The sequence below is a fragment of the Choloepus didactylus genome, chromosome 11 (assembly GCF_015220235.1).
Source record: "Choloepus didactylus isolate mChoDid1 chromosome 11, mChoDid1.pri, whole genome shotgun sequence".
Classification (NCBI taxonomy): Eukaryota; Metazoa; Chordata; class Mammalia; order Pilosa; family Megalonychidae; genus Choloepus; species Choloepus didactylus.
Genome location: NC_051317.1, coordinates 39944661 through 39970101, shown reverse-complemented (window position 1 = coordinate 39970101; position 25441 = coordinate 39944661). Strand labels below are relative to the sequence as shown.

Here is a 25441-nt window from a genome sequence, read left to right as displayed (position 1 = left end):
CTCACTGCCCTCCCTGGTCTGTGGGACATGATTCCCAGGGGTATAAATCTCCCTGGCAACGTGGAACATGACTCCCGGGGATGAGCCTGGACCTGGCATCGTGGGATTGAGAAAGCCCTGGCATCGTGGGATTGAGAAAGCCTTCTCGACCAAAAGGGGGAAGAGAAATGAATCAAAATAAAGCTTCAGTGTCTGAGAGATTTCAAATGGAGTCAAGAGGTCATTCTGGAGGCTATTCTTATGCATTATATAAATATCCCTTTTTAGTATATTAGAATAGCCAGAAGGAAATACCTGAAACTGTTGAACTGCAACCCAGTAGCCTTGGTTGTTGAAGACGAGTGTGTAACTATATAGTTTATATGGTATGACTGTGTGATTGTGGAAACCTTGTGGCTCACACTCCCTTTATCCAGTGTACGGACAGATGAGTGGAAAAATGGGGGGAAAAATTAAATGAATAATGGAGGGTGGGGTATCGGGGAATGAGATGTTTTGGGTGTTCTTTTTTACTTTTATTCTTATTTGTATTTTTTTGGAGTAATGAAACTGTTCAAAAATTGATTGTGGTGATGAATGCACAACTATATGATGGCACTGTGAACAACTGATTATACACTATGGGTGATTGTAGGGTATGTGAATATATCTCAATAAAACTGAATTTTTAAAAAACTTAGCCTGAGTATTAAGTTTTTTATTGCTGCCATAACACATGACCACAAACTTAGCAGCTTAAACAACACATTTTATTCTCTTACAGGTCTGCAGGTTAGAGGCCTGACCCGGTTTCACTGGGCTGATGTCAGGGGTCAGCAGAGCTGTGTTCCTTTCTGCAGGCTTGAGGGGAGGGTCCATTTTCTTTCCTTTTCCAGCTTCTAGAGGCCGCCCCATCTTGTGGCCCCTTCCTCCATCTTCAAAGCCAGCACTGTAGCACCTCTTCCTTATTTCACATCTTCCTCTTGACTCTCTCTTCGGGTTCCCTCTTCCACTTTTAAGGACCCTTGTGATTTTATCAGGGCCACCTGGAGAACCCAGGATACTCTCCCTATTGCAAGGTCACCGATTAATTACCTTAATTCCATCTGCAACCTTCATTTCTCTTGGCCATGTAACAACATATTTATAGACTCTGGGGATTAGCACACTTTTGTGGGACTATTATTCTGCCCACCATAGTGAGATTCCACATTAAACACACATATAAAGACATATTAAATACATCATAGTTTAATATTTTGGGGACAGTTCAGTCACTGTCATTCAGTGACCTTAATCTACAAATTTACCTTTTTTATTTATATAAAACACGTTAAACTAGCCAGACACAACAGTAACAAAAAAAAACAAAGAGATATAAAACCAACTGTACAACATTACAAAGTAGTGGTTATATGTATGTATGTATACTTATGTACGTATAAAACTATACATGTATACATATGCATGTACATATATATGTGCACGTTCACACACACATTTTAAAGTTAAATATGTGGATTGAGAAAATCAGTATACCACAGAGATTCTTGGAAAGATAATGCTTAAAAAAATAAGGCCATGTTGGCGCTGATTCAAAATCAGTCGATGAGATTCTTAATGAAGAACTTAAAGCTTGGAGATAAACATATTCTTTCTTTCCGCATCAGCCATTTTTCCCTAACTGTTCTCTTCTAGATTTTTTTCCCCATTGTTGTCCATATTAAACTTCCTCGCACTCTCAAAGGCCAGCCGTTGGATGTCGTGTCCAGAGGCCTGATGGATAAAGTCAAACCACCAACCCACCTGTGTCAATGCAGCTGCTTTGGAGGAAATCACTGAAAAAACGACAAGCCATCTGTGCACTGCCCCCTCCTGTGTACCTGAAACTCCAGAGAAAAAGTCCTACTTCCCTCAGCAGCTGAAACACTCACTTTGGCTTCCAACAACGGCTTTCCTTTCAGGTGTGGCTGCAGTCACTGGGGAACACTGCCACTCGCCCTCTGGCCTTAAAGGATGGGGATGTGGTACTGGCGGTCATTCTCCGTCAGCAAGCGGATCTCTGGCCACTCCCTGAGAGGCTCATCCGGATAGCAGACTTCAAAGTCGCTGGAATTGAACTTGAACAGTCTGAAGACTTTTATCTTTACTTCAAGGGAGTATCCAAGTATAAACATATCAATCTGGGGATGAGATGAAAGGAAGGTCACCAATACACGGTTTCAAATGCCTGCCCTCCCACCACAGTACAGGAAAAGCGTTCTTCTGCAGCTTCTGAACTAATCCACTCATTTATGACCACGTAAACCACTGAGTGGGCACAGGGTACAAACAGATGTCTATTACATGGAAGGAAGGGGGACAAGCTTAGGGACATCTCTCTAAACCGGCAAGAAGAAATCACAGGAAAAACTCTTGGGAAAAAAAAAAACAATGAAAAATAAAGGAATGCGCACAATAAAAATTACACTTTTTCCAGTTAGTTTTATATCATTTTAAAGCAATCTGCGTACAAATATTTAAGATAATTTTGCTCACTTCCTAGAAAAGCAAAACAAAACAAAAAAGAAACCTTTTTCTGAAGGGATAAAAGCATTTTCTGGATTTAAAAAAGCTTCAGGAATTTCTATTTATCTGCAGTAGTTAACCAAATGCTTTTCCCAATGGACTTTCTCCTGCTTAACCTGTTACAGGAGAGCCTGCTCTCATCAGAGAAGCAGCGTGGAAAGCCACCCAGGCCCCAGTCACAGGGCCAGGAGACACTCAGCCACCAGCACAGGGCAGTGGGGCTCTCTCTCTGCCTGTCCTCCTCTGAGGGTCCCAGACATCAACCAGCCGCCTCGCTGCAGAAATGTAAACCCCAAACTCCTCTGCATCCGAGTGTCACCAAGATCATCCTGAAGCAAAGGTACCTGAGGCTCTGCCCCAATTACCTGCTCTAATCCACAAGTGTCGCCGACAGAATTCAGGTGATTTATCATGAAGCTCAAAGGGTCAGCTGAGCTTTCCCTGGAAAACAGGAGTCTGAACAGACTGGGAACAACCTTTTTAGTCTTCATTTGTTCGTAAACTTCGGTAACTTGATACAGCATGATGAATTTTAAAGCTTCGTAAAGTTTATACTCCAGAATTGCATCAGAAAAAAGGATGTTGCACATACCGCCTCTCTTGTGGTAATCTTTAATTCCACTAAATTCAGTCCACTAGAAACACAGGTGTAAAAAGTGAAATTTAGGAGGGTAAAGGTGAGTGCATACATGACTGCCTAATTTTAAAAGTACGTATACATCAAGGATAAATAGGGGGGAGCGGAACTTTAACTTTTCACTTGGCATCCTTTGGCAGTGTTTGGTTTTTTTTAAAACCATATGTTACTTCCACAATGACAGACTGGTTTAAATGAAATACATATATTTTTTCGATGACAGCAAGCTAGTTTCCTAAAATTGCTAATACTTTTATTAAATATTAAGATAATTGGGTTACATGGAGGGTAGTGCAGTGACGAGTAGTGCCAGCATCCTGTAACACTCAATGGGGACCAGGCACAGCCTGACGCTCCCAAGATTTTTCACCTTGTTGGGCCTCACGGTCCTCATACAGGGTAGATCCTATTCGTCCTCCAGTTTTACAGAGAACAACAACTATGGCACAAAAAGTTACAGTGTTCCACAAGGCTAGTATGATAGGCTCAGGATTAATTCTAATAATCCAAAATGTGTCTGTATTCAACCTCTTAATCAAATTATTATATCTGTGCTGTTTCCAAGTTATTAATAGGGTATGTTCCCAAAGGGCACTTCTGGACACCTTGTCTGAAACCTGGGCCCCCTAGTTCTGGGGGAATAAAGGTACGTGATTGCTATGGTTTCTGGGCCAGCTCACAAAAACGACTTTAACCCCATCAGAGGCGTTGAATACAGACCCTAATTATCAGGTAGAGGAACGCTGCTCTCATCCACAGCTTGGTAGGAGAAAGAAGAACAAGGAAAGGGGATCAGTTTTTAGAAGCAGCGTTTTGGCCTGCGTTTTCCTGCTCACTAACGTGAAGTGATACGCCTTGCCTGAGAGAAAAGTGGTTACATTTGGGGCATGTGTTTTCATTCCCCAAAACACTCACCTGTGTTTTCAATAATTCTACGTATTTACGTAATTTTCCAAACACGTTTGAACCTGTGTATTTCTCAGGACCAAAACTGTATTGCTGGATCCAATTACAACCTTGTGAAAATAGCAGTTTTTCAGGAAGCTTGAAGAGGAAGTACAAGCAATAATAATTAGTACCTCAACATTTATTACACACCATTTTTGAATATGACACAGTGCATAATCTTATCTCCTTTAGCAGTCATCATCTAAAAGTAGTGTGCCAGTTAAGTAAAAAGCATACAGTCATTTTTTTTAGATTTGTGGATTCAATGATTTGTAAATCATATTCTTGCTTCACAGGTGATGAGAACCTAAATGTATTAAATAAGGTTATGTCTACAAAAACACTGTTTTAGTTAAAATACTTCCCTAACTGCCTATATATATTTCTTTAGAAATTATTTTTAACCAAACAGTTTTAGGGCTTCAGAGCACATCAGAAATGCTTGGAATTCACAATCATGTACTGCAGGGTTCAGAACTAGTTCAATCTGTCACCAGCTGGGAGACCTTGCCTGGCTTATTTCCCCTCCTAGCATCACCCTCAACTGTAAATTCACGGTGGTAATACTATCCATTTGACAGGGCTTTTTTTATTATTATTAAGTAAGATTATGGTATATGTAAGAATCTGGTCCATCATAGTATCTACTCCATTTTCCCAGCACTATACTTCCTGAGCCCAGGATCAAACTGTCTATGGCTACCTTTCTGAGATGGTTTATCTGCAAACTTACACATGAGACACAGGAATGGGTTAAATGACCCCCCAGAGTTCCTTCAACCTCAAAATTCCTGATACAAAGCAGCCCACAGGAGACCGGAGCATCTGCGCTACCGCTTCCCCTGTGTCTGCGTGGAGCCGTACCTTAACAATGTCTTTTTCCCTCATCCAGGATGGAAAAGGGAGGCCCTGGCTGAACACCTGGAACAGTACCGATCTCAGTGCATCGTAGTTATCTCGTTTTACTTGCCGAACACATTTAATATGATGCCGCCAGAACAGTTCCTCATAAGCCTATTGGCACAAAAAAGAAAAATATTTGTGTTTTAAGCCCATGGATCAAAAGAATAAAGAAAGCAAATTAGCTGTATTTTCCGTAAGGGGTTACTGCCAACTAACATGGACAACATAAACAAAACAGTGATCAGTTATGAACATGACTGCATGTAGCTTTAACATGACTCATGTGTGTAAAGTCTGTTATCGTGCTATCTTACATGCAAATTCCTGGAAGCTCAGGGCCAGGGAAGGTCGTTTTGGGGAGGCAATGGATGCAACTTGACTGTAGTGAAAAATACTGCATACTTTTCAGACCATGCTAAGGGGTACTTTAAATATGCCTTTTGTTTTTGCCTTTGCTAGTGACAAAGGCAATGCTGGGTAGCACTGCTGGGAATATTTACCAAGACTGGTCTGATGGAAAATTCTAAAAGTCCTCAAAATATTTTATGTCAAGGTACCTTATCCCTCCCAGGGCAGAAACCTTCACTGTGTTGCAGAAGTCTAAAAGGCCTGGGCAGGAGAGGGCTGAAAAGAGTAGCAAAGCTCACGTTTCCCAAAATTACAGCCCAATTTACATAAATCCTCGAAGGCAGGAGCTCTGGGTAAAAGGCCCCAAGCCAATGTCTACTAGCCATTTGGCTTTTCAACTAGAGCCACGATTGTTACATGTCTCACATTTGGTGTTAGCTGATCTTTGGATTTAGTAAAGGAGAATGGAATGTTTCTCTCCTGATTTTTTATGGACAAATTCTTTGTTCTTCCATAGCGTTTATAAACAGACACACCTTCCTCATCAGCTTGGCACGAGGTAGCTCTCCTTTCCATTCTCTTGCAGAGTAACTGAGTAAATCAACTTCCGCTTCCACACTGAGGTTCCCTGGATCAAGTCAAAAATAAAAGGTAGTTACTTTTCTCTTTCCTCTTCACATCTCCTTACGCCCTCTGCACATCTTAAAGATAAGGAAACATACACATGAAAATAATTACTTTTGAATTTTCTCTGCAGATATCCAATCCACCTGAAAGATAAAAGGAATAATGATATCAAAATTCTACTTTATATAGTAAGGGCAATTTTGAAATTTAAAGATGATGCAATGACCTACCATTTCAGTTGCTGCCCTAAATATAAATACAGCCTTCTGAAGTAGCAGAGGGAGGCCACCAGAAATGAAACTGCCAACATCATGGACCCCTTTGCAAATCTCCACGTGTTATCCAAGGCTTGACTTGTAACTAGTGTCCAGCAGCGAACTTTGTCATTTCCTAAGAAATTAAAAAAAAAAAAAAATGCACATCACAACTAGACAACAGTCTGCTTCATTTAAGGAAAAAGGGATACATTGGATCATTTACCTGCAAAATGTCTATCATTGATTTACATATTTTGAAAGCACTCAGAAGTTCAACCTGAAATAAGAAATACCTACTTGTTCTATAATCAGCATGTAACAAAATTAAAGAGGGAGAGTGTAACATAAGGAGTATGGGCTTCAGAATCAACCAAACCCAAATCCCAAACCTGCCTCTACCATTCTCTGGCACACAGTTGGTTCCTGTCGAATACTCACCGAATCCACGAATGATACAGAGATCCTCTCGGCACTGAGCACACAAGAGGCACCACGAGCAACCTCTCCCCCATCCACTCTGCCTGCATTAGGGTTCTGAATCATCTCATAAGCCAAACACGTGGCATCACTTTAACAACACAAGTGACTCAGATGGCAGGTACACTGACATCATTTCCAGAAAGAGGACCACTTACAAGAAAAGATGGCATGAGATGGGTTTAGATACACTGTCTGTTACACACACTATAATCCCTGATTTGGCAAATAAAAGATGAAATCAATAGGCCTACAGAGCTCACACTGTGTGCTTATAACAGTTTATTATGTTCAGTAAACTCCTAATTCTACTACATTTGAGCGTGTAAAATGCTGAAGTACAAATGAGGAAGAGGACGTCTTGACAACAGCCAGCATTCCTGGAGTTCACTGCAAAATAATTTCCTCTACAGCACATGCATTAGTAAAATTCCAGTCATTAACTGTATTAAAAACCTCATCCATTTGGAATCTACAATTTTAGCATTTTTGATCATCTGGATATTTGATGTGCACATTTACACTCCGAATAAAGAAAGAACTTACCAGCAAAAACAGAAAATAAGATTTCTGAGAAAATATTTACAACTATTTAAAAGAAAAATAAGTGTTATTTAGAACAGTTGAATAGTGATTCAAATCACTATATATTCACTCCCTCTTAGAAACTTTATAGAATTTTTTAAAAATGTAAAGCTATACTGTTTTTACATCTATAATTCATACTTTGATTAAGCCTGATTTTTCCAACTTTGAACTGACACTAAATCCTTAAACTCATGGAGTAGCTAGAATTTCATCTATTACAGAGTTTCTTTTATCCTAACCATAAACATTTTCTACAAAAACGGATTCTTTTCATGGTTTTTAAACACTATTTTACAGTGCTTTTCCTTCTTGATACAACTTGGCCATCTTTTCCTATCAATATAGACAGATCTACATTATTCTTTTTAAAGAATGAACAATATTTCAGCATAAAGACAGACTTAAGCAACTGTAGCCTTCGTGATAAACATCTGGATTCTTTCCCACATTTCACGTCCACAAACAACGCTGCGATAAACACTCTTTCCTAGCAGTCCTTGAGGACCCGTGGCAGTTTTCTGTAGGGTCATTCCAAGCAGAGGAAACTCTGGGTCAAAAGAAGTGCACATTTTTAATTTCGACAGATGCGCCTAAGTGCCCTCCCACACACACTGCCCACCAACACCCCCACAGCAGCGTGTGAGCACCAGCCCCCTAACTCCCAACGCCGGCCACTCCCGTGTCAGTCTGTGTTGGTCTGACAGGTGAAACGTGAGCTCTCACTTTGACCTGCGCTTCTGTAGCCTTAGATGAGGTTCCAGGTTCTCCAGATGTGCTGGCCATTCAAGCTGCTTTTGCAGGGAGGCTCTCAGAGCACCTGCCTCTGCCCCTGGGGGTGCCCACTTCTCCATGCAGGGCTCATGGCCACCAAGGCGGGGACAGCCGCGGCCCTTTCGAGGGGCCAGTGCTTCCCGGGCTGTCACGGATTCTTTAAGCTGCTGCCCTCGTTTCACTGAGCAGCCCGGCCCCTCCCGCAGCTGCCCGGGCATCCACCAAACACCCACGCGGATGACGGTTCTCCCACTCCTCCACACACACCCACTCAAACACTCACACTCACAGTTACCACATGCTCACTCTTACACTTACTCTTGCACACACACTGACACACACACTCTCTCACTTTCCCTAGCCCATTGCCCTTATCCTCGAAATTAAGCCCCACTCGCCACAAGAAACTGATGTGGTCACCTGGTCAGAAAAAACGTGGAGGGCACAGCACCCCGTCCCTGCACACCTGGCACACTGCCTGCACGCCCAGCCTCCCTCTGCCTCAGGCTCCCTGTTTCTGGATCAAGTAACTTCAGCCACCAAGGGAAGGGAGGATGATCCCAGGGGAGGGAGCTGCCGTCGGGAGGGGGTCTTGGTGGGACTCATGAAGTCACTGGGGCACCTGCTGCTTCTCTCCCCGCGGCCTGGCAGCTCTGACACGAGACCCTCCTTCTGTGGGGGCCTGACTGTAGCTGGAAGACGATTCTGAGCCATTCACTGATAAGGTGTCATCAGGATGGGGGTCCCCAGGTGGCGAGGGAAAGTCTGTTTTAGTCGGAAAGAGCAGGGCTTCCCTGAAAATCAGCTACACCGTGAGCCTCTGCTGTGTGCCAGCACCTATGCCAAGCATTTACACTAGGGCAAGATGCTCCGGGGTGAGGATGGTGGGTAACTCAGAGCCCCTGCAGTGGCCCCGGTGGTGCCGGCCTTCACCCCCTCCTGCAGCCCGGGGCAGGTCTGGCGCTCGGTGCGGGCAGCCCTGGGCCATCTCGCAGTGAGGACGCACATCCCAGCCAGCTCTCACAGGGGCCGAGGGCCAAGTGAAAGCCAGGAGCGCACCCAGCACACACCCACACACTCAGGAGCCCAGTAAATGCTGATTATCATTTTACTGCTACGATGCCAGGGACTCCAGCTCTGCAGGTGAGCAAACTGAGGGAAAGTTAGTTGAATAATTACCCAGTGAGACCCAGATATTAACTGTCAGAGCTAGAATTCAAAGACGGGCAGGCAGTGCCTTGCTAGAAAGCTGCACATCTTACCACCTGCCTCTCCTGCCTCTTGAAGTGTGGAGTCCAATAAATCTGCAAGTTGGTTTTGTTACAGCCAGTGGAATCAAGGCTCTTTAGAAAGAGAATTAGTAATAGTTTTCTCCTGCATGTGCAAATGGCTGGATTAATTACAGCTCAACAACAACAGATGCAGAAGGAAACAGCGTCGTGGGGCACCCAGCAAAACAGTGCCAGGATCACAACTTTTAGAGTCGATCTCCTGAGTCCAATCTCACCCCTCAGACGTGGCTGAGAGGGGAGAACGTTGTCAACGTCAGCATGCTCACCGCGGACCCCTCAGCCAGGCTGCCTGTGGAGGCTGCCATCGCCAGCCGACTTCAAGGCGCCCTGCCCGAGAAGCCCCTGCCTCACAGGGTCCTGCGTCAAGAAATGAAGAGGGAGGGTAGGTTCCCTCACCAGGAAGCCAGTCATTCTATGGAACAGAAAGAGGGGAGAGAACAGGGGCCAGAGACAGGTGGGGTGCACGTGGGGGAGGCTGGGCCACACACAGAGCCTCCAGAAGTGCAGTGCGCCAGAGGAGGCAGAAGGAAAACGAGTGAAGCGTTGCTGGAAATTATGGATTTAATCTTCCTAACGTCCTTCAAGAGACACAAAAATGAAATTTCTTCTTAATCCTTTCAGACCGAACCACTTGGGTGGTGGCTGAAATAAGGCCACTAGGAAGCACCGGGTACTTCTGTTCTATTGGAAAGTGTATTGATTAGCTCTCACACACGATCAGCAGCATTAAAGAATCTGGAGACACCAACCCATACCATCCAAAAAAAAATAACACTAAGTAGTAAAGATCTACTTGAGTAATTACACTAGAGCCTCCTGAGAGCAAAAATGTGAGTAACTAAAACTGAAATCTCATCTATGATCACTCAAACTATATGTGGCAGATGAGACCACGGACGAAAACCAGGAAAGAAAAAGCCGCCGTTTTTTGTGGTAAACTTCTACTTAGAAATTTTTTCCATCCTCTGAAGTGTACTTAAGCTGAAATAATTCAAACATTCAAACAGGAAACCAAAAAAAGAAAAGAAAAAAAAAAAAGTCTGAAAACAAAACTAGGAGACACTCAAGAGCCGGAAGCCACGTGACGCTGCAGGCTGCACTCCTAGCCAGGAGCGGGGGGCCCGGCGTCTCCCCGGGAAGCTCACTGGTTTCTGGTTTCTGGTTCCCCTCCGAAACCCCCCGTGGTGTTCTGGGTCCAGGACAGCCACCTCTTTCCCATCTGCGCTTCCCCACACCCACTTCCTCTCCCAGGCTGAGTCACAGCCAGCATCTGGGGGTTTGCTCCATGGCTCCACCTTAGCTGCACCCACCCTTCACCTTCCACAGCAGAGGCCACGAGCCAAGGGTACCAGGTGGCCAGGCCCAGCTAAAAGGACCAAAACCAGCATTTAATTTAGATGTTTCAGGAGGCAGAGGGAGTGAAGAAGGACACCGATCAATAAAATGGCCTTGATAAAAAAAAAAAATTTAGGGTAAAAACATGAATTTTAACTGAATAAAGACAACATATTTTTATCTGCTTCAGTGTCATGTTACAGTGAGCTAACAGGAGACGGAAGAAAGAGCGGGGAAGAGGGACGGCGGGAGGTGAGCTGGAAGAGCATCCGTGCAGGGTCAGCTGCACACGCTCTCACAGGTGGCCAGCTGAGGACGCGAGCACTGCCGAGGTACCAGGTAAACATCCCACATTTCTGAACTGTGTCACTTTGAAAAGCTGAGCGTGGCTTTCGGTCAATCCCAATCCGGGGTGACAAGTGCTGCCCAGAGGAGTGCACTGAAGCCAACTCTGCAGGGAAGGGCCTGGGAAGACCTCTCTCCCTCTGGTCCTTTCCCTGCCCACCCTCCTTGGTCACACTTCCTCTTCTCATCCTAGGGCTGGGGGCTGGAGGGAAAAGACCCACTCCTGCCTCAGGGAGCTCATGGTCTGGGGCCCTGAGACCCTCCCAGCAGCTGATGCAGGCAAAGAGCACCACAGCCTGTGCTCCCAGGGTTGGCACGTCCTGGGGGCAGGAGGCAGCCGGGACCAGGCTCTCCAGGCAGGACAGGGCAGGCAGAACCCCAGCCCCAGGACACCCCTCTCAGAGGGCTTGAGTTTCTCCTTGGGCCTCAGGGTGGCTCCAGGGAAAAGCTGGGAGCCTAATCGTGGGCAACAATTGCTTACTCCTGAGAAACGCAGAGGCTCAAGAACAAAGCAAAATATTGTACATTAGTCCAAACAAATAAACTAAGTATTACGCAAACAGAATGATAAAATACAGGCCAAATTCTGTTAGGTCATCACAGTTTTTAAGTCATTTGGAGCACCTGGAGACTATCGTGATTTTTAAAAGGTCAGCACAGCAGAGTGAATGAGGAGAGGGGAAATATCCAAAAAGGTATCCTCCTAATCAAACGATGGGGCCAACACACTTTCTAAACTTTTGAATTTGGGGTATTACTTCTGCTCAAGTAAGAAACTACTGTCTTTCCACTTAAAATACCATAACCAAAACAACTAGAAGATCAGTATCACTTTGGCAGAGAGCCACTAAGTGGCCAGTTTTTAATCTTGAAAGTCAAGACTATAGGAACTTGAAAGGTAGCCCTGTCATGCAACCCACCAAAGCCCCTAGCACCAGCCCCACGGGCTGGCCATGTGCCAGCCCAGGTCCCCAGTAAACGGAGCGTCAGTGAGCACAACAGGAAACTGCTCCTCGCCCAACACTGAGTATTTTGTGAACATGTTTTATTTTTAAATAATATCATAATCCAGAGTTCTTTCATTTTACCAGGCACATGTTATAGGAGTGTTACATGCAAGCCATCATTTTAAAGGAAAGATTAACTTTCTAATTACATGTTGTTTTTTTTTTTAAAACCTACCCAACTATAAAAACACCAAAGCTGCATGTGGGGCAGGCTACTGCTGAAGGGCAAGCTCCGATTCCTTCTCAATGAACTGTGGAATTTCAGGGCCGAAAGGAGCCTTGTGAAGACCATCTCATCAACCAGGGAGGCCTCTGTGGCCTGTGGGGGGCAGCCAGTCTGGTGGAACGAGCACTGGGCTGGGAGTCCGGAGTCTGGACTGCTGTCTTTACTCTGTCTTTTACTGGCTGCAGGACCTCAGACAAATCACTTGGCCTCAGTGAGCCTGAGAGTGTCCCCAAAGGCCACGGCGCGGTGACAACACAAGGGTGGAACAACAGTACATGCAGTAAGTCACGTGAAAGTGCTTCGTAATCACTAAAGCACCACCCAAATGGCACCTGCCACGATTTGCCATCTTATCATCCAACCAGGGCTCACGTACCCTGGGGTGGGAAGTCACCTATCTTGTAGGAGTCCTTTTCCTTTTTCTGGAATGTTCCTCCTTTTCTTGATCAAAAGCTATCATTATTCTATGAACACAGATTAAGCTCCTCCAGTGGGCCAGGCTCCGTGTGAAGTGGCGATGCTACAATTATGAACGCAACAGACCCGGCCTCCCCAGTGTAGATTTACAGATGGACCCTTGCAAATGAGAACGGAGTGCCAGTAAGGCAAAGCTCCAAAGGAAAGGAGCTTTGTGCTCAGATTCTGAGCACATCCACGAGACCAGGGCTGGGGAAGGCTTCCCCGAGGACTTGAGGCTGAGCTGAGAGCCAGAGGATGGGCAAGACAGTCCAGAAGGCGAGGAAGGCAAGGGGAGGCTGGGGAGGCCAGGGAGGCTCAAGTCAGCAGAGCCTGTGGGGCCCGTTACTGACATTGATGTTTAACTGAAGAGCAAGAGAAGCGCTGAAGGGCTGTGAGCGCAGGCTGACGTGATAAGAGCGGTAATCACAACTTCAATCATCACTGTTCTCGGTCAGGAAGAACCAGTCTGGCTCCCCTTCCACATGACAACCTTTTCAATATCTCACAGAGTTGAAGAACGCGCTGGGCTGCAGGGGCTGGCATCCTGCCTGTTCTCCAGGCCCAATTCAAAGTCCCCTCTGACAGGAGGCCCTCCCAGCCCCTTCCAGATGGAATTAATCTCTCCATCTGGTGCACCCTCAAAACTCCGTCCATGCTGCTGGTCGGTCTCGAGCACAGGCACAAACACGAGTGCACCAACGCACGCACACGTGCACAGGCACATTTCATCTCTGGGGTAAAGAAACTGAAGCCCAGAGAAAACGAGTAGGAGTCTGAACTTGAACCCACTTTTTCTGATGTAAAGTCCTTTGGACTCACTACACAATAGCCTTTCCCTAAGTAATCCTCTTCCAAAATGAAAACCCTCAACAGGCACTATACTTTGAATTAACTTTTATTTCCACTCTGCGTCTTTTTCTCCTTCGTGTTGAACGTGTCCAGCCTTCTCACCCGGTTCTCACACGACGCGGTTTGGGGTCTCACCAGCACAGTGGCCACTCCTCCAGGAACCCATTCCATGCTTACAGTGAGCTCCCAGATGTGACCCAACAAGGAGGGAACCTAACACGATGACCACTGTCTTCATTCTAGATCAGGGGTCGGCACATTTTCTACAAAAGGGCCAGAGAGTAAATATTTTACACCATCTCTGCTCCAACTACTCAACTCTGCCTCTGTAGAGTGAAGTCATCCATAGATGACACACCGCATGGCTTTGTTCCAATAAGACTTTATTTACAGACACTGAAATTTAAATTTCACATAAGTTTCATGTGTCATGAAATAGTATTCTTCTTTTGATTTCTTTTTTCAACCATGTAAAAATGTAAAAGCCATTCTTAGGTCATAAGTCATAAAAAAACAGACAGCAAGCCAGATTTGGCCTGCGGGCTGTATTTGTCAAATACTGGTTCTAGACATGCACTCACAGAAATGCAGCCTGTGATTGTATTAGTATTAAACAGATGCTATTAAAAAAAAAAAAAAAAAGCCATTGGGTCACTTTCAGCCTGCTGTCAACGTAAAGCTCTTTAGACCTGTTGGTGGGGTTTATCTCCCCATCTTCTAATGAGAGAAAGGGGACAGGTGCTTTAGCCCCACCACTCTGAGTTCCAGAAGGGGCTGTCCTGGAGATACAGTACTGGCTTCTCTCACTTTACTCCTTCAAGAGGGAGACTTAACAGGTTTAGAATGCCCACACAACTAAGACACGTGGATTTTCTCAGTCACTGAGCTAGCATTTTACGTCTACCTCTCAATTAGTGCAGAACGTGGAAAGGGAAGAGAAGGGTTAGAAAAATCATATGTGCAAGTTCTGTGCCAATTGGACCCAGGACCTTGGATTGATCCCTACTAAATTGCACATTACCGGATTTGGCTCATTGCCTCAACCTGCCAGGCCTTCTGTGGCACTCGCAATACCCAGGCCTTTAATTATTAGACTTGCTTCCACATCCTAGGACAAATCCTTCATGAACATGTTGGCCATGACAGAACTAAGGGCACCTCTGAGAGAACCACTGCTCGTTTCCCCTGGTGGTGGTTCTTCCTTTAATCGGTATCATTCAGGTGCTGCTGCTAATGGTTCCTCATCCTTCTAACTGGCCTCCCTACCCAATCCATTTTCCACACTGTAGCCTGAGTGATGTGTTGCTTTTTTTTTTTTTTAAACCCAATGGACTGTGTCATCTCCTATTTTAAAACTTTTAATGGCTTTTCTCACTCATAAGAAAAAGACTTGGATCCTGGCATCTCCTGCAGTGAGCTGGAAAGGCCCTTAAACAAGGTGTGAAAAGGTAAGAGCACATCACTTAATTCTAGCAGGAAGCCACAGGAAGCTGGTTCTTCCATTATTAAGAGTGCCAATCAATGCTTGTTGAAATGAGGTGGTGAAATAAAAGGTTATTAGTCCAACTGTGGAGATCTATTCAATGATATTATTCTTTGTAATGAAAGCAGTGTTTGTAGAACAAAAAGTCTTCCTACTCTCAGCAAGTTGGAAACCAGAGAGAAGTGCAGCAAGAATGGAATGGGACAAAAAAAAAAGGATCGCAGCAGCTGCTGCCAAATTCAGGCAAAGCAGGGTGAGGAAAAGAGCGGAAGCCAAGTCTGGCCTGCCTGCTGCCAGCCTGCGTGAAGTTTCAGGACTCTAGCTCGGAATTCATCTTCTCCTCCTCCCATAGAAATCAAACCTCTGACTTTCAGCTGGGCACATGATCCCTAGGAATAAAGGCTTGTTCCAGTCTCCCTGGGTGCTGGGCGGAGCCAAGAGAGTGAATTCTTGTCAAGAAGAGGTATATGCAACTTTCAGAAGAAGCCACTGAGAGGGGTGGATTCCTTGCCTTTCTTCCTCCCAGTTGGCTGGAATGTAAGCATGATGGCTGATGCTTCGGCAGCTATCCTGGAGCAAGAAGTGACTGTGGGAATGGAAGCTGTTAACAGCAGAGAAACAGAGGGAAGGAACCTTGGCTCTTGGGACCACGGAGGCGGTCCGGCCCAGGGGCACCACCTCTGAGCTTTCACAGGAGAGACACAAACTTGATTCCCTTATTTTGGGTTGTTCTGCTACTCCAATCAAACCTAATCCTAACTAATAGTCTGTAGTCTGGTGGTCCCTTCTGACTTTAAAACTGTGTCATTCGTCGGAAATAATGCACCCCCCACCCCTCACCAGTGTAATTTCCCTCCCCTTAACTACACCAACATAAACATAAAGCAGGAAGTGGGAGGTGGGGCACTCACCTCCCAGGCCAGGATGGTTTCAAGGCAGTGGGATGGAGCAGCAGCAGGCAGTCAGGAGCACGCAGAGCTGAGAGCCTCGGGACCCCAGCTTCCTCCCCTACGGCCACAAAGAAGGAGGCAGGGCCCCTGGCCTCCATTTCCCTCTGTTCTCCAAAGGCCTTGTTATTTCAACTGGTTTCAGAGTTATGTTGGAGGAACAGGGGCATGGGGTACGAGGCACAGGATTGTAAGTGGTTGTGAAATAATTGAAGTTCAACTAAACTCAAAATGTGACTCAACGCTTGCACCATAGGAACGATACCCTAGGCAGGTGGAGAAGATTCAGAGACCTTGACAAACACCAGCGAGTATGCCAACCAATAGAAGGTTGTGCTTGGTCCTAAAGATCTACTAAACCAGCTGACCTGAAAGCACTGTTTTGATAAACAGCCTTTTCCACAAGGGCTTCCATGGATGTGACCAGCATCCAAAAGACAGCAGGGAATTTTTTTTTTTTTTTTAAAAAAAGGAAGGTTGGGGAGACAGGGAAGGAGGGAGAGGAAGAACTGTATGTACCTTCATATGTTACAGGCTTAACTATTTGAATGGATCAATCAATGAGGTGTAAGTGGGAGAAGACACAAAGGAATATTAAAGCATGAAGCACAAACCAGTACAGGTAGGTCAACAAGCCCTGGCTGTACAAGTACTCCTCCGTGACAAGGAGCTAAGCATGCAAAAATGAGCTTAACATTAAAAAAAAATAATAATAATAATAAATAAATAAATAAAATAAAGGGCCACACCATGGAAGAAACTGATTTAATAAACCCTGTCCAAGTGATTTTCTTCTGCACTTCAGATTTCAGAGGAAAAGAAGGAACTGACACATCCATGTCTGCACCATCTCAGCTGCAAGACCACAGGACCAGACATTTCTATCAGTAATTCTGTTGGCTATGTTTCCATTTCAAGCTGAGTCACCAACCTAATCTTTAGCTACAAACTGAACTCCAAGTTCATTTTTTTTAATGCCAAGTACAGTGACAAAAAGCCATTGCATTGTGCTCATCTGCTGACCTCACTGCCACCCAGCCCTTGTTTTGAGATGGTGACTGATTACTCTCCCCGCTGCGCTGGCACTGACTGCCATCTCTCCCACCTCCCCTTTGGTAGCAGCAATTCTCCTTCCTCCACGGCACTTCAACCTGTCTGGGTGGTCAATTCGGAAGACATGGAGCACTCCAGCTTTCCTTGGACATCAGAGAGCTCACAGGTGAGTGGAGGCTTCCTGTCAGGGGTCAAAAGCCACATCCACGATATGCCGGGCATCATTCTAAGGATTCGGGAGCAATTCCATCACTGCCTGGCAAGAAGGGATTTGGTTCACTTCTCTTATGCCTGGGAGACTAAATCTTTCGGGAACACTCCATGCCCTGACCGGGAGGATGGACTCAAACTGCTCAAAGCTTGCTCCCTGATGCGCTCCCCCCCAGGCCATTGGGGAACTGGCTCATACCCACAGAGGCAGCAGGGAACTCATCTCCCAGGGGATGGGGACAGAAGTGGGGACCATGCTTCTCTTGTTTGACAGTGAACCCTTGAAGTTTAATGAGATCTCACTTCTCTCTGATTTGGGGAGGGGGAGCACCCTATTGAGAAATTGACTTCTAATTACTTTATTACTCCCCCAGCTAGAAGACTAGCCCTAATGTTCATTAAAAACCAACAACAAAAAAAAAAAAAAAAAAAAAAAAAAGGGAAAAAAAACAATACAGCAAGAGGACAAAGCACTAATAAGGTTATTTTAAATTACTGTCTGTCAACTGTTCCCACAATTCCATACACACTCAAAGCCATCTGTACCTGGTTCAAACAACAACAAAAGATTTACTATAAAATTCTTAATTTAGACATATATTGCTCATAGCACTTTATGTGCTAGGGTTTCTAGAGTTTATGGTTATTACCTATGAATCCCAGCAACAGAACTAACAGACAATGTTTCTGAGTCTCCTAGAAATGAAAGTAACATCTTAACACCCTCTCAATGTAAACATGATACCACCTGTCTATTTTGGCCACCAACTACCTGGGAAAATAGAAAAAACGCAATATGACAAGAACAAAAGATTAATGGAAAATAAAGAGCATTTACAAAAACTTTTCTGTTGATTTACTGTGATGTAACATTAAAATAGCCTTCCATTCAATTAATTACAGATCAAATCAAGGTATATACAACCTTGATGCTTAGTTATTTTGAAAACAGACTGTCCTGCTAAGAAATGGAACATTCACCAGAGTGCTCGAGTGGAGAAAAGGTAGGATTTGCTGCTGGTTCAGTAACTTCTCTAAAAGTTAAGGAGAAACTGTCATAGCCAGGTACAGGGTAGCTTTTTAGCTCAGCAGTGGTAATTTTTTCATGAAATCTCAACTCCTGTACCCCAGAGCTGGGAGAGAGATCTCAAACACCAACAATGGTTCAACAATGACAACCCAGCTTTAATTTAGAAAGCTTACATGTGATTTTCAGTAACCTTGGAAACTACAGCATGCTCTCAGGTTTAAACCTGACCTGTTTCAGGAGACAGTAACAGGTGGATGGATAAGAATTAGGCTAGGGATGGAGTCACACTGACAGGGTTTGAGTCCTGGCTACCACTCAGCAGATGGAAACCTTGAGCAAATTCCATAACCCATCCAAGCATCACGGAGATGGTGGTGGCACAGGATAGAGAGGGCCCTGTGTTCAGTGCCAGCACCACAATGAGAACTCGAGTGCCCGCTGTTAGTGGGAGAGGAACAAGCACTGGGTGCTCCAGGCACATGGGAAGGCACCCCAGCCCAACCCCTACTCCAGAGAGCCAGGAAAGGCCTCCCAGATAAAGCAACGTCTATGCCAGGACCTAGGCCAGGTAAAAGGCCATTTTCAAGTTAATAACTGCACCAATCGAGAACTTCCACTTATATGAAATACATGGTACCCTCTTTGTTGCTCAGATGAGGCCCTCTCTCTCCAGCTAGGCAACCTCGGCAGGTGAACTCACTGCCCTCCCCACTATGTGAGATCTGACTCCCAGGGGTGTAAATCTCCCTGGCAACGTGGAATATGACTCCCGGGGATGAATCTAGACCCGGCATTGTGGGATTGAGAACATCTTCTTGACCAAAAGGGGGATGCAAATTGAAACAAAATAAAGTTTCACTGGCTGAGAGATTTCAAATGGAGTCGAGAGGTCACTCTGGTGGACATTCTTATGCACAATACAGACAACCCTTTTTAGGTTTTAATGTACTGGAATAGCTAGAAGAAAATACCTGAAACTATCAAACTCCAACCCAGTAGCCCTGACTCTTGAAGACGATTATAAAAAGCTACGCCGTGACCATGTGAAAAGCCTTGTGAAAACCTTGTGGATTGTACTCCCTTTATCCAGTGTATGGATGTATGAGCAGAAAAACAGGGTGGGATGGGGAAGATGATTTGGGTGTTCTTTTTTACTTTTATTTTTTACTCTATTCTTTCTGGTGTAAGGAAAATGTTCAAAAATAGATTGGGGAGATGAATGTACAACTATACGATGGTACTGTGAACAGTTGATTATACACCACAGATGACTGTATGGTATGTGAATATATCTCAATAAAACTGAATTTAATAAAAAAAAATACATGGTACCAAAAAAAGTTACATTTGATTCAGTGTTCAATCACTTCATAGAAAAGTAAGGATAGAAGTACAAAAGTGGGGCAAACAGGCTGGCGAAAAACTACCAACTATGGACTATTTGTTTCTAAGCATCCTGTTGTGTGTGTGTGTGTGTGTGTGTGTGTGTGTGTTTAAATTCCAGTGTGTTTTCCCCCTATTTTTTAAAGTAGCAAAGTATTTCTCTTTGAGGTTACAGACAGCACAAGGAAAATCTGCAGCCACTCACTCCTTGCCACTTTGGCCCAACTGCCCTCTGCCAGCAGCCCCTCTGCTCTGTGTTCAGCTCTTTGAGGGGAAACCTGTGGGAACAGGCCAACAAGTGCTCAATAATCCCAAACATTATTTGGGTGGGTCAGAAACATCTGCTTCACACAGAAAGTCAGTCATTCATGAATGGCCCTGGAGTAACAGAACAATGATATTGAGGAATACACCTTCAAATCAGCTGAGAAGTCCACACGGGAGACCTGTGAGTCCCTCAACTTTGCTGTGACTCATAAAATAGGGATAAAAATAGCCTCGACCTCATAATATAAGATCATGACAATAATAATAATAAAACAAGAGAACATTTCAGTGCTTACCAGGGGCCATGCGTGGCACATGACGTGTAATAAATGAGCTAAGACAGAAGTAGCACAAAATAAATATTAGCCCTTACTGGTATCCAAACATTTTGCTTAGCATTAGATCCTTTCCCTGCCCCCCTAAAAAAAAAAAAATCTTACCCAGAAGAGCAGTATCAAAAGGAAAAACTACAAAGCAGTTTTGATTACAGCTAGAGTGGGGGGACCCACAAGGTCAGCCCCTGGTTGAAAGCTCGCAGTCTCAGCTCTCAGCTCTTTATTCGTAAACAAATGCAGAAGGATGGAAATGGCCAAGGCAGAGTCGGAATAAATGGGAACAGTTAACAACTCTGAGGCTCACAAAAAGAGGCAGGCACACTCCCTCTTCAAACACAGATGGCCACGGGTGGGCTGAGAACTGTGAGGTCACTCTGTCCTACCCCGGGGCCACCTCTGCCTTCCTGACATATCACAGTGTCTTCTCCAGGCTCCCGGGCCTTGGACAAAGTGGTCTTTGATGCCTCTTCCATATCTAATATTCTGATCCCGACAGCGGCTTTCCCAGATGTTTAGTCCACAAATCTCAATATCCAAGCACTTAAAGAGAAGTAGTGACTGGCTCCGCGTCCCAGTCACCGAGCGTCTGGCCCGTGCCTCCCCGCCAAGGTTTCAACAGACCTCACCAAAACGCCATCTCACATGGAACACGCCGTGGAAACTACGATGTTTACGTTTCACAAATTTGCTGGGGATAAAGGCTACTTAACCAAGGAGGACCTGAGAGTACTCATGGAAAAGGAGTTACCCAGATTTTTGGAAAATCAAAAAGACCCTCTGGCTGTGGACAAAATAATGAAGGATCCGGACCAGTGTCGAGGCGGCAAAGTGGGCTTCCAGAGCTTCCTTTTGCTAATCGCTGGGCTCACCATCGTGTGCGACGACTATTTTGTAGTACACATGAAACAGAAGGGAAAGAAGTAGGAAGAACTGAGGAACTAATTCCCCCAACCCTCATAAGAATTATCCCAAGAGTCACTTAAGAAATCTTCCCTACAGCTTCCCTCTGCATAAAGATTTCATAGCAGATCAGGATCCTTAGAAAACGTACAAATAAAATCCAATTCCCATTTGACAAGTAGTGGAAGAAAAGCCAATTAAATGCCAGATAAGCTTTTAATTTTTATATTGTTTGCATCCTCTTGCCCTCAATAAACAAATTTCTTTTTTAATAACTAAAAAAATATATATATATATTAAATGGCTACCAAAATTACTCCTTCCATCTCTACTTGCTCTGTAGGTTTTCTTCTATTGTTCTCCATTTGTTTTTATCATCAAGCGTTAACTTGGTATTATTTGCTATTATCTCAAAAGTGAATCTTGGTGTCTCTCTTACTAAAATAGGAGTAGGTATCCCTAGCTTTTGCAATTGATTTTAAAACTGTTTTTTTCCTCTCCCAAGCATAACCAGCAAAGAAGGGAAACTATGCTCCTAGGCCTCAGAGGTTTTGTTTTGGAGAAAAAAAAATTTCCATAACCTGATCCTGGAATCACATTCTTCCACTGTTGCACATCAACTGCAGGCACCCCCCAGGCTGGAGCAGGGGAAAGAATTCTCTGTCCAGGCTCACAGAGCAGGCACACCTTGCACTTGCTACTGACGGAGGAAAATTCCTGGCAATTACAGTAAGCCTAGAGTAAGCACCTAACCAGTTTTTTCCAGCTACGCCCCTACCTCCATTTCCAACTTTCCTTTCTCTGCCAAACGAAGGCAGGGAGAAAGAAAGAAAATAACATTAAAAAAAAAAAAAAAATCAAATGAACACACCCACGGAAATATTTGAACAGTTCTATAATAACCCTAGATGAGGAAAGGTTGCAACATGAGTTCATTCTACAAACTTTAGCAAGTGGGAGGCAAGTCAATCACAGGATTCCAGACTGGGAGGGGCCTCATGGATGGGCTAGCCCAACCCTCATCTTACTGATGAGGACACGGAAGTCCACAGTGGCTAACGCCTCGACCTCAGACCTGAGCCTTTTGCACCCTTCCAAAGAGCTTGCCCTCTGAATCAAAAGTTCCTGCCTGGAGGGAGCGCAGCAGTTAAAAGCATTCTAGCAGTTGCTAACTTTCCATCAACACTGCAGTACCCAGTCATGCTCCCAAAACTCACTGGTGGTCTCCCAGCCCTGGGGTGACCCCGGGACTACCAAGACGGGAATATGGCTCATTCAAACTGAGAAGCAGCTGGGCTTACCCTCCGCCTAGCTGGGAATCCAAGACTCGGCTGAAAGGATGGGAAGGAAAACACCCTGCACCTCTCAGGTCTTCAAGAGTCCGAGAGGAACCAGCTACCGACCCAGGAGGAGACGCCCAGAGAGAGGGGACGTGTCCCCCGACGGGAGGGAAGCGACTGCGGGCGTGGCCTGCTGCCACCCAGCTGCTGCTCTGGTCTTTGGTGCAACTCACAAGAAAGCAAGTGCTCTCTGTTCTTCGGCACATCTGAGTGCTGCGAGAAGGTGTGGGCCACATCCTCTGCCAGCGCGGCGGGAAACCATCAGCTTCCTTCAGACAACTCCGAGCTCCCAAGGTGGGACGTGGGTCGGGGTCCACGCGCCCCCTACCCGCCCCACCTCACGCCAACCCTGAGATGCTCTTTTCCTTTCCAAAAAACTGCCTTCCCCACCGTGGAAGGGCGTTCGCTGGCTCGACCCTGCAGCTCTGCTTCCCGCCGGCGTTAATATCTTTGTTCGAAAGCGACCACCGACGGCTGCCCAGACCCCGCGGGGCAGGAACGCGGCGCCCACCCCACGCCCCGCCCACCACACACCCGCCCCGGCCAGGGGCGCCCTCCGGCTCCCGCGGACGTTCCTTCTCCGAACCCGGGGGCGCGCCCTCGGCCCCCACAGGACTGAGCCGACCGCCGCGGAGGAGAGTGGTCCGCCCGGCCCGGGACCCACCTGCGATGGAGGCAGAAGGCCCCTTCCGCTCCCGCGTCTGCAGGGGACTCCTCCGCGCCGCCATGCCGGCCGCGCGCTGCAGGGCGCGGAGCCTGGGCCCGTGGGTCCCACAGACGCGGCGGCCCCGCGGCCCCGGGATCCCTTCCCTGCGGCGGACGCGCGCGGACGGGCAAGGGGCGGGGACGGCCCTCCGAGCCCCCGCCCCGGGCCACCCGCGCGCGGACTGACGCGCCAGGCCGCCAATCAGCGGCCTCCGCCGGGCGGGGCGGGGCTGGGTGGGGCTCGCGCGCCGTCGGGGCGGGGGCCGGAGGCTGCGCCGGGCTTGGCTGCGGGTCGTAGCCCGGGCTGCGGGACGGGAAGCTGCTTCTTGCACCCGGCCGTGGGTCCCGGGGCCGCTAAACCTGGGAACGAGCTGGGAATTCCAGCTGGATGGGTCCTGCGACCTTCCTGCATGTCGCATTCAGGGGGAAGCAAAGAAGCCTGGAGGGCGGGGTGATGGGGGCCCAGGGGCCGGCGCCGTGTACCTCTTCCCTGACGGGTCCCCGACAGCCGTGGTAGGTCACGGCCGGGAGAGGGAGTGACTGGAACCCACATGTAGCTGTGGGCCAAGGGCCTCTACCACAAGACTGCGCAAATTTTCCAATCTTTATTTCCTCCTGAGTCAGCAGAAGGGCGTTCTTAGAACTCACGGTTTACTTTGGGGGCGCAAATAGGCTAGTCATTGACGTAACTAACTCTCAGATAAAATGGTTTATCCATAGGAAAGAAAAATATGTGGGAGTCGTGAGCAGCAAAAATAAACAACCCAACAATAAAATGAGCTCAAAACAAGGTTCTTTTGCCTCTGGTTTCCTAGTCAGATGGACTTTTCTTTTTTTTTTTTTTTTTTTCCAGAAGAAAAAGGAAGAAAATAAAAATCCTAGTGAACGCTTCCTCTTTTGCCAACACACAATTCCAGAGACAAACAGACTTGCATTTGAAAATGGTTTGGCTTCTTTTGGAATAGAAATTCCATAGCTGAAGAAAGATGTGGCAAACACCCGGGGATTTTACAGGGTCCTTCGGCAATGTCTGCAAGTAATTGAATCTCTTTCCACCCAGTCTCATAACAAAGGATTAGAGGATCGCATGTCTTTGAGGACTCCAGTAAAATTCTGTATCAGAGGCAAAGGCAATTAATATAATGTCAGGCACTTAGGGCAGCTGACATCAGACCAGGCACTTTGTGCTGGAAGACAGGGACACAAGCTCAGCGGCCATCTCCCAGCTGGCCCTAGCCCCCTTCCTCTTCCACTGTGCAAGGATGTTTCAGTCTGTTTCCATTCCACATGCCCAAGGAGATGTTAGTTCTCATGAAAAGGCTGGACCAGACCTTAAACCCAGAAACAGCAGAAAAGCAGTTCCAGATGCTTATCAGGACAGGAATTCTCAGCGGCAGGGCCCTTGCCCCTGGGGTGGAAAAATTCTCAACCCTCAAACAGCACAGATTTGTCTCTCTCCTCCGACACCAAGTGGGGCACGCAGAGCTGCCGTCCACCAACCCCGACCCTAGCAGTTGGCTGCCCGGGAGATTTGCCATAGTGGGCTCTCTTCCCCTGCTCTTTTGTGCCCTTTGTATACACATTTGCTGAAAGTTTCTATTGTGCTGAGCCTGTGTCCCCAGGACGCACTGTGTGGCTGCTCACTCCTCACTTCGATAAGTCTTTTACATGTGTTATTTCATTTAATCCTCACAGTTGCCCATGAAGGAGGGACTATTATTATCGCCAGTTTACAAATGAGGAATGTGCTACGGCAGAGTTTGAACCTGGGTCAACCTCTAAACCACCCCACCTTTCTACAGCCCATGATTCACAGAAGATAATAAATATGTTCCCAAACTCTTCTACATGTTTAGGAAAAAAAAAATCCCTTTTATCCAAGTCAAATTTTAACGTCAAGGGGAGTTTTCTACAGTCGTAAACCATGACTTGCGTGTATAGAACCACATTACTCGCACAAAACAAATGACTTAAAATTGTTGCAGCCAGTTAAACCTAAACAAGTTATGAGCAGTAATGGGTACAAATTATCCATACTAGAAACTGAAAATAATAGGACTAATTTCTTATGGTCTAATTAAATGAAATTTACTTAGGTCCTTTAACCACAAAACAAATTAGCCAGTTCCCCTCTCCGTCTTCCCCGAGATAATATTTATGAACACAGCTGTT

The 25441-nt window shown here is 46.0% G+C and overlaps 1 protein-coding gene across 4 annotated transcripts; it reads right to left on the bottom strand.

Annotated features, from left to right (window-relative positions):
* Window positions 1-727: 727 nt before the first annotated feature.
* OTULINL (OTU deubiquitinase with linear linkage specificity like) lies at window positions 728-23392 on the bottom strand. Of its 4 annotated transcripts, none has more exons than XM_037799271.1 (8): window positions 23229-23392; window positions 6241-6400; window positions 6122-6153; window positions 5920-6011; window positions 4997-5146; window positions 4100-4228; window positions 2913-3182; window positions 728-2162 (listed from the first exon to the last, which is right to left on the bottom strand). In XM_037799271.1, exons 1-8 carry the CDS (start codon window positions 23290-23292, stop codon window positions 1989-1991), a joined length of 1071 nt encoding a protein of 356 aa, XP_037655199.1. In that variant the 5' UTR covers window positions 23293-23392; the 3' UTR covers window positions 728-1988. The 4 variants fall into 4 exon arrangements, with proteins under 4 accessions (XP_037655199.1, XP_037655203.1, XP_037655200.1 ...); XM_037799275.1 differs by lacking the exon at window positions 23229-23392 and adding an exon at window positions 22526-22861; XM_037799272.1 differs by lacking the exon at window positions 23229-23392 and adding an exon at window positions 21034-21073.
* Window positions 23393-25441: the final 2049 nt, after the last annotated feature.

Coding starts and splice junctions, on each gene's coding strand:
- OTULINL (XM_037799271.1), bottom strand. CDS start 23,292: ATGGCGGCGCGGAGGAGTCCCCTGCAGACGCGGGAGCGGAAGGGGCCT. Junction 6,154..6,240: donor TTAGGGCAGCAACTGAAATG/GTAGGTCATTGC, acceptor TTTATCTTTCAG/GTGGATTGGATATCTGCAGA. Junction 4,229..4,996: donor GGGAAAAAGACATTGTTAAG/GTACGGCTCCAC, acceptor TTCCTCTTCAAG/CTTCCTGAAAAACTGCTATT.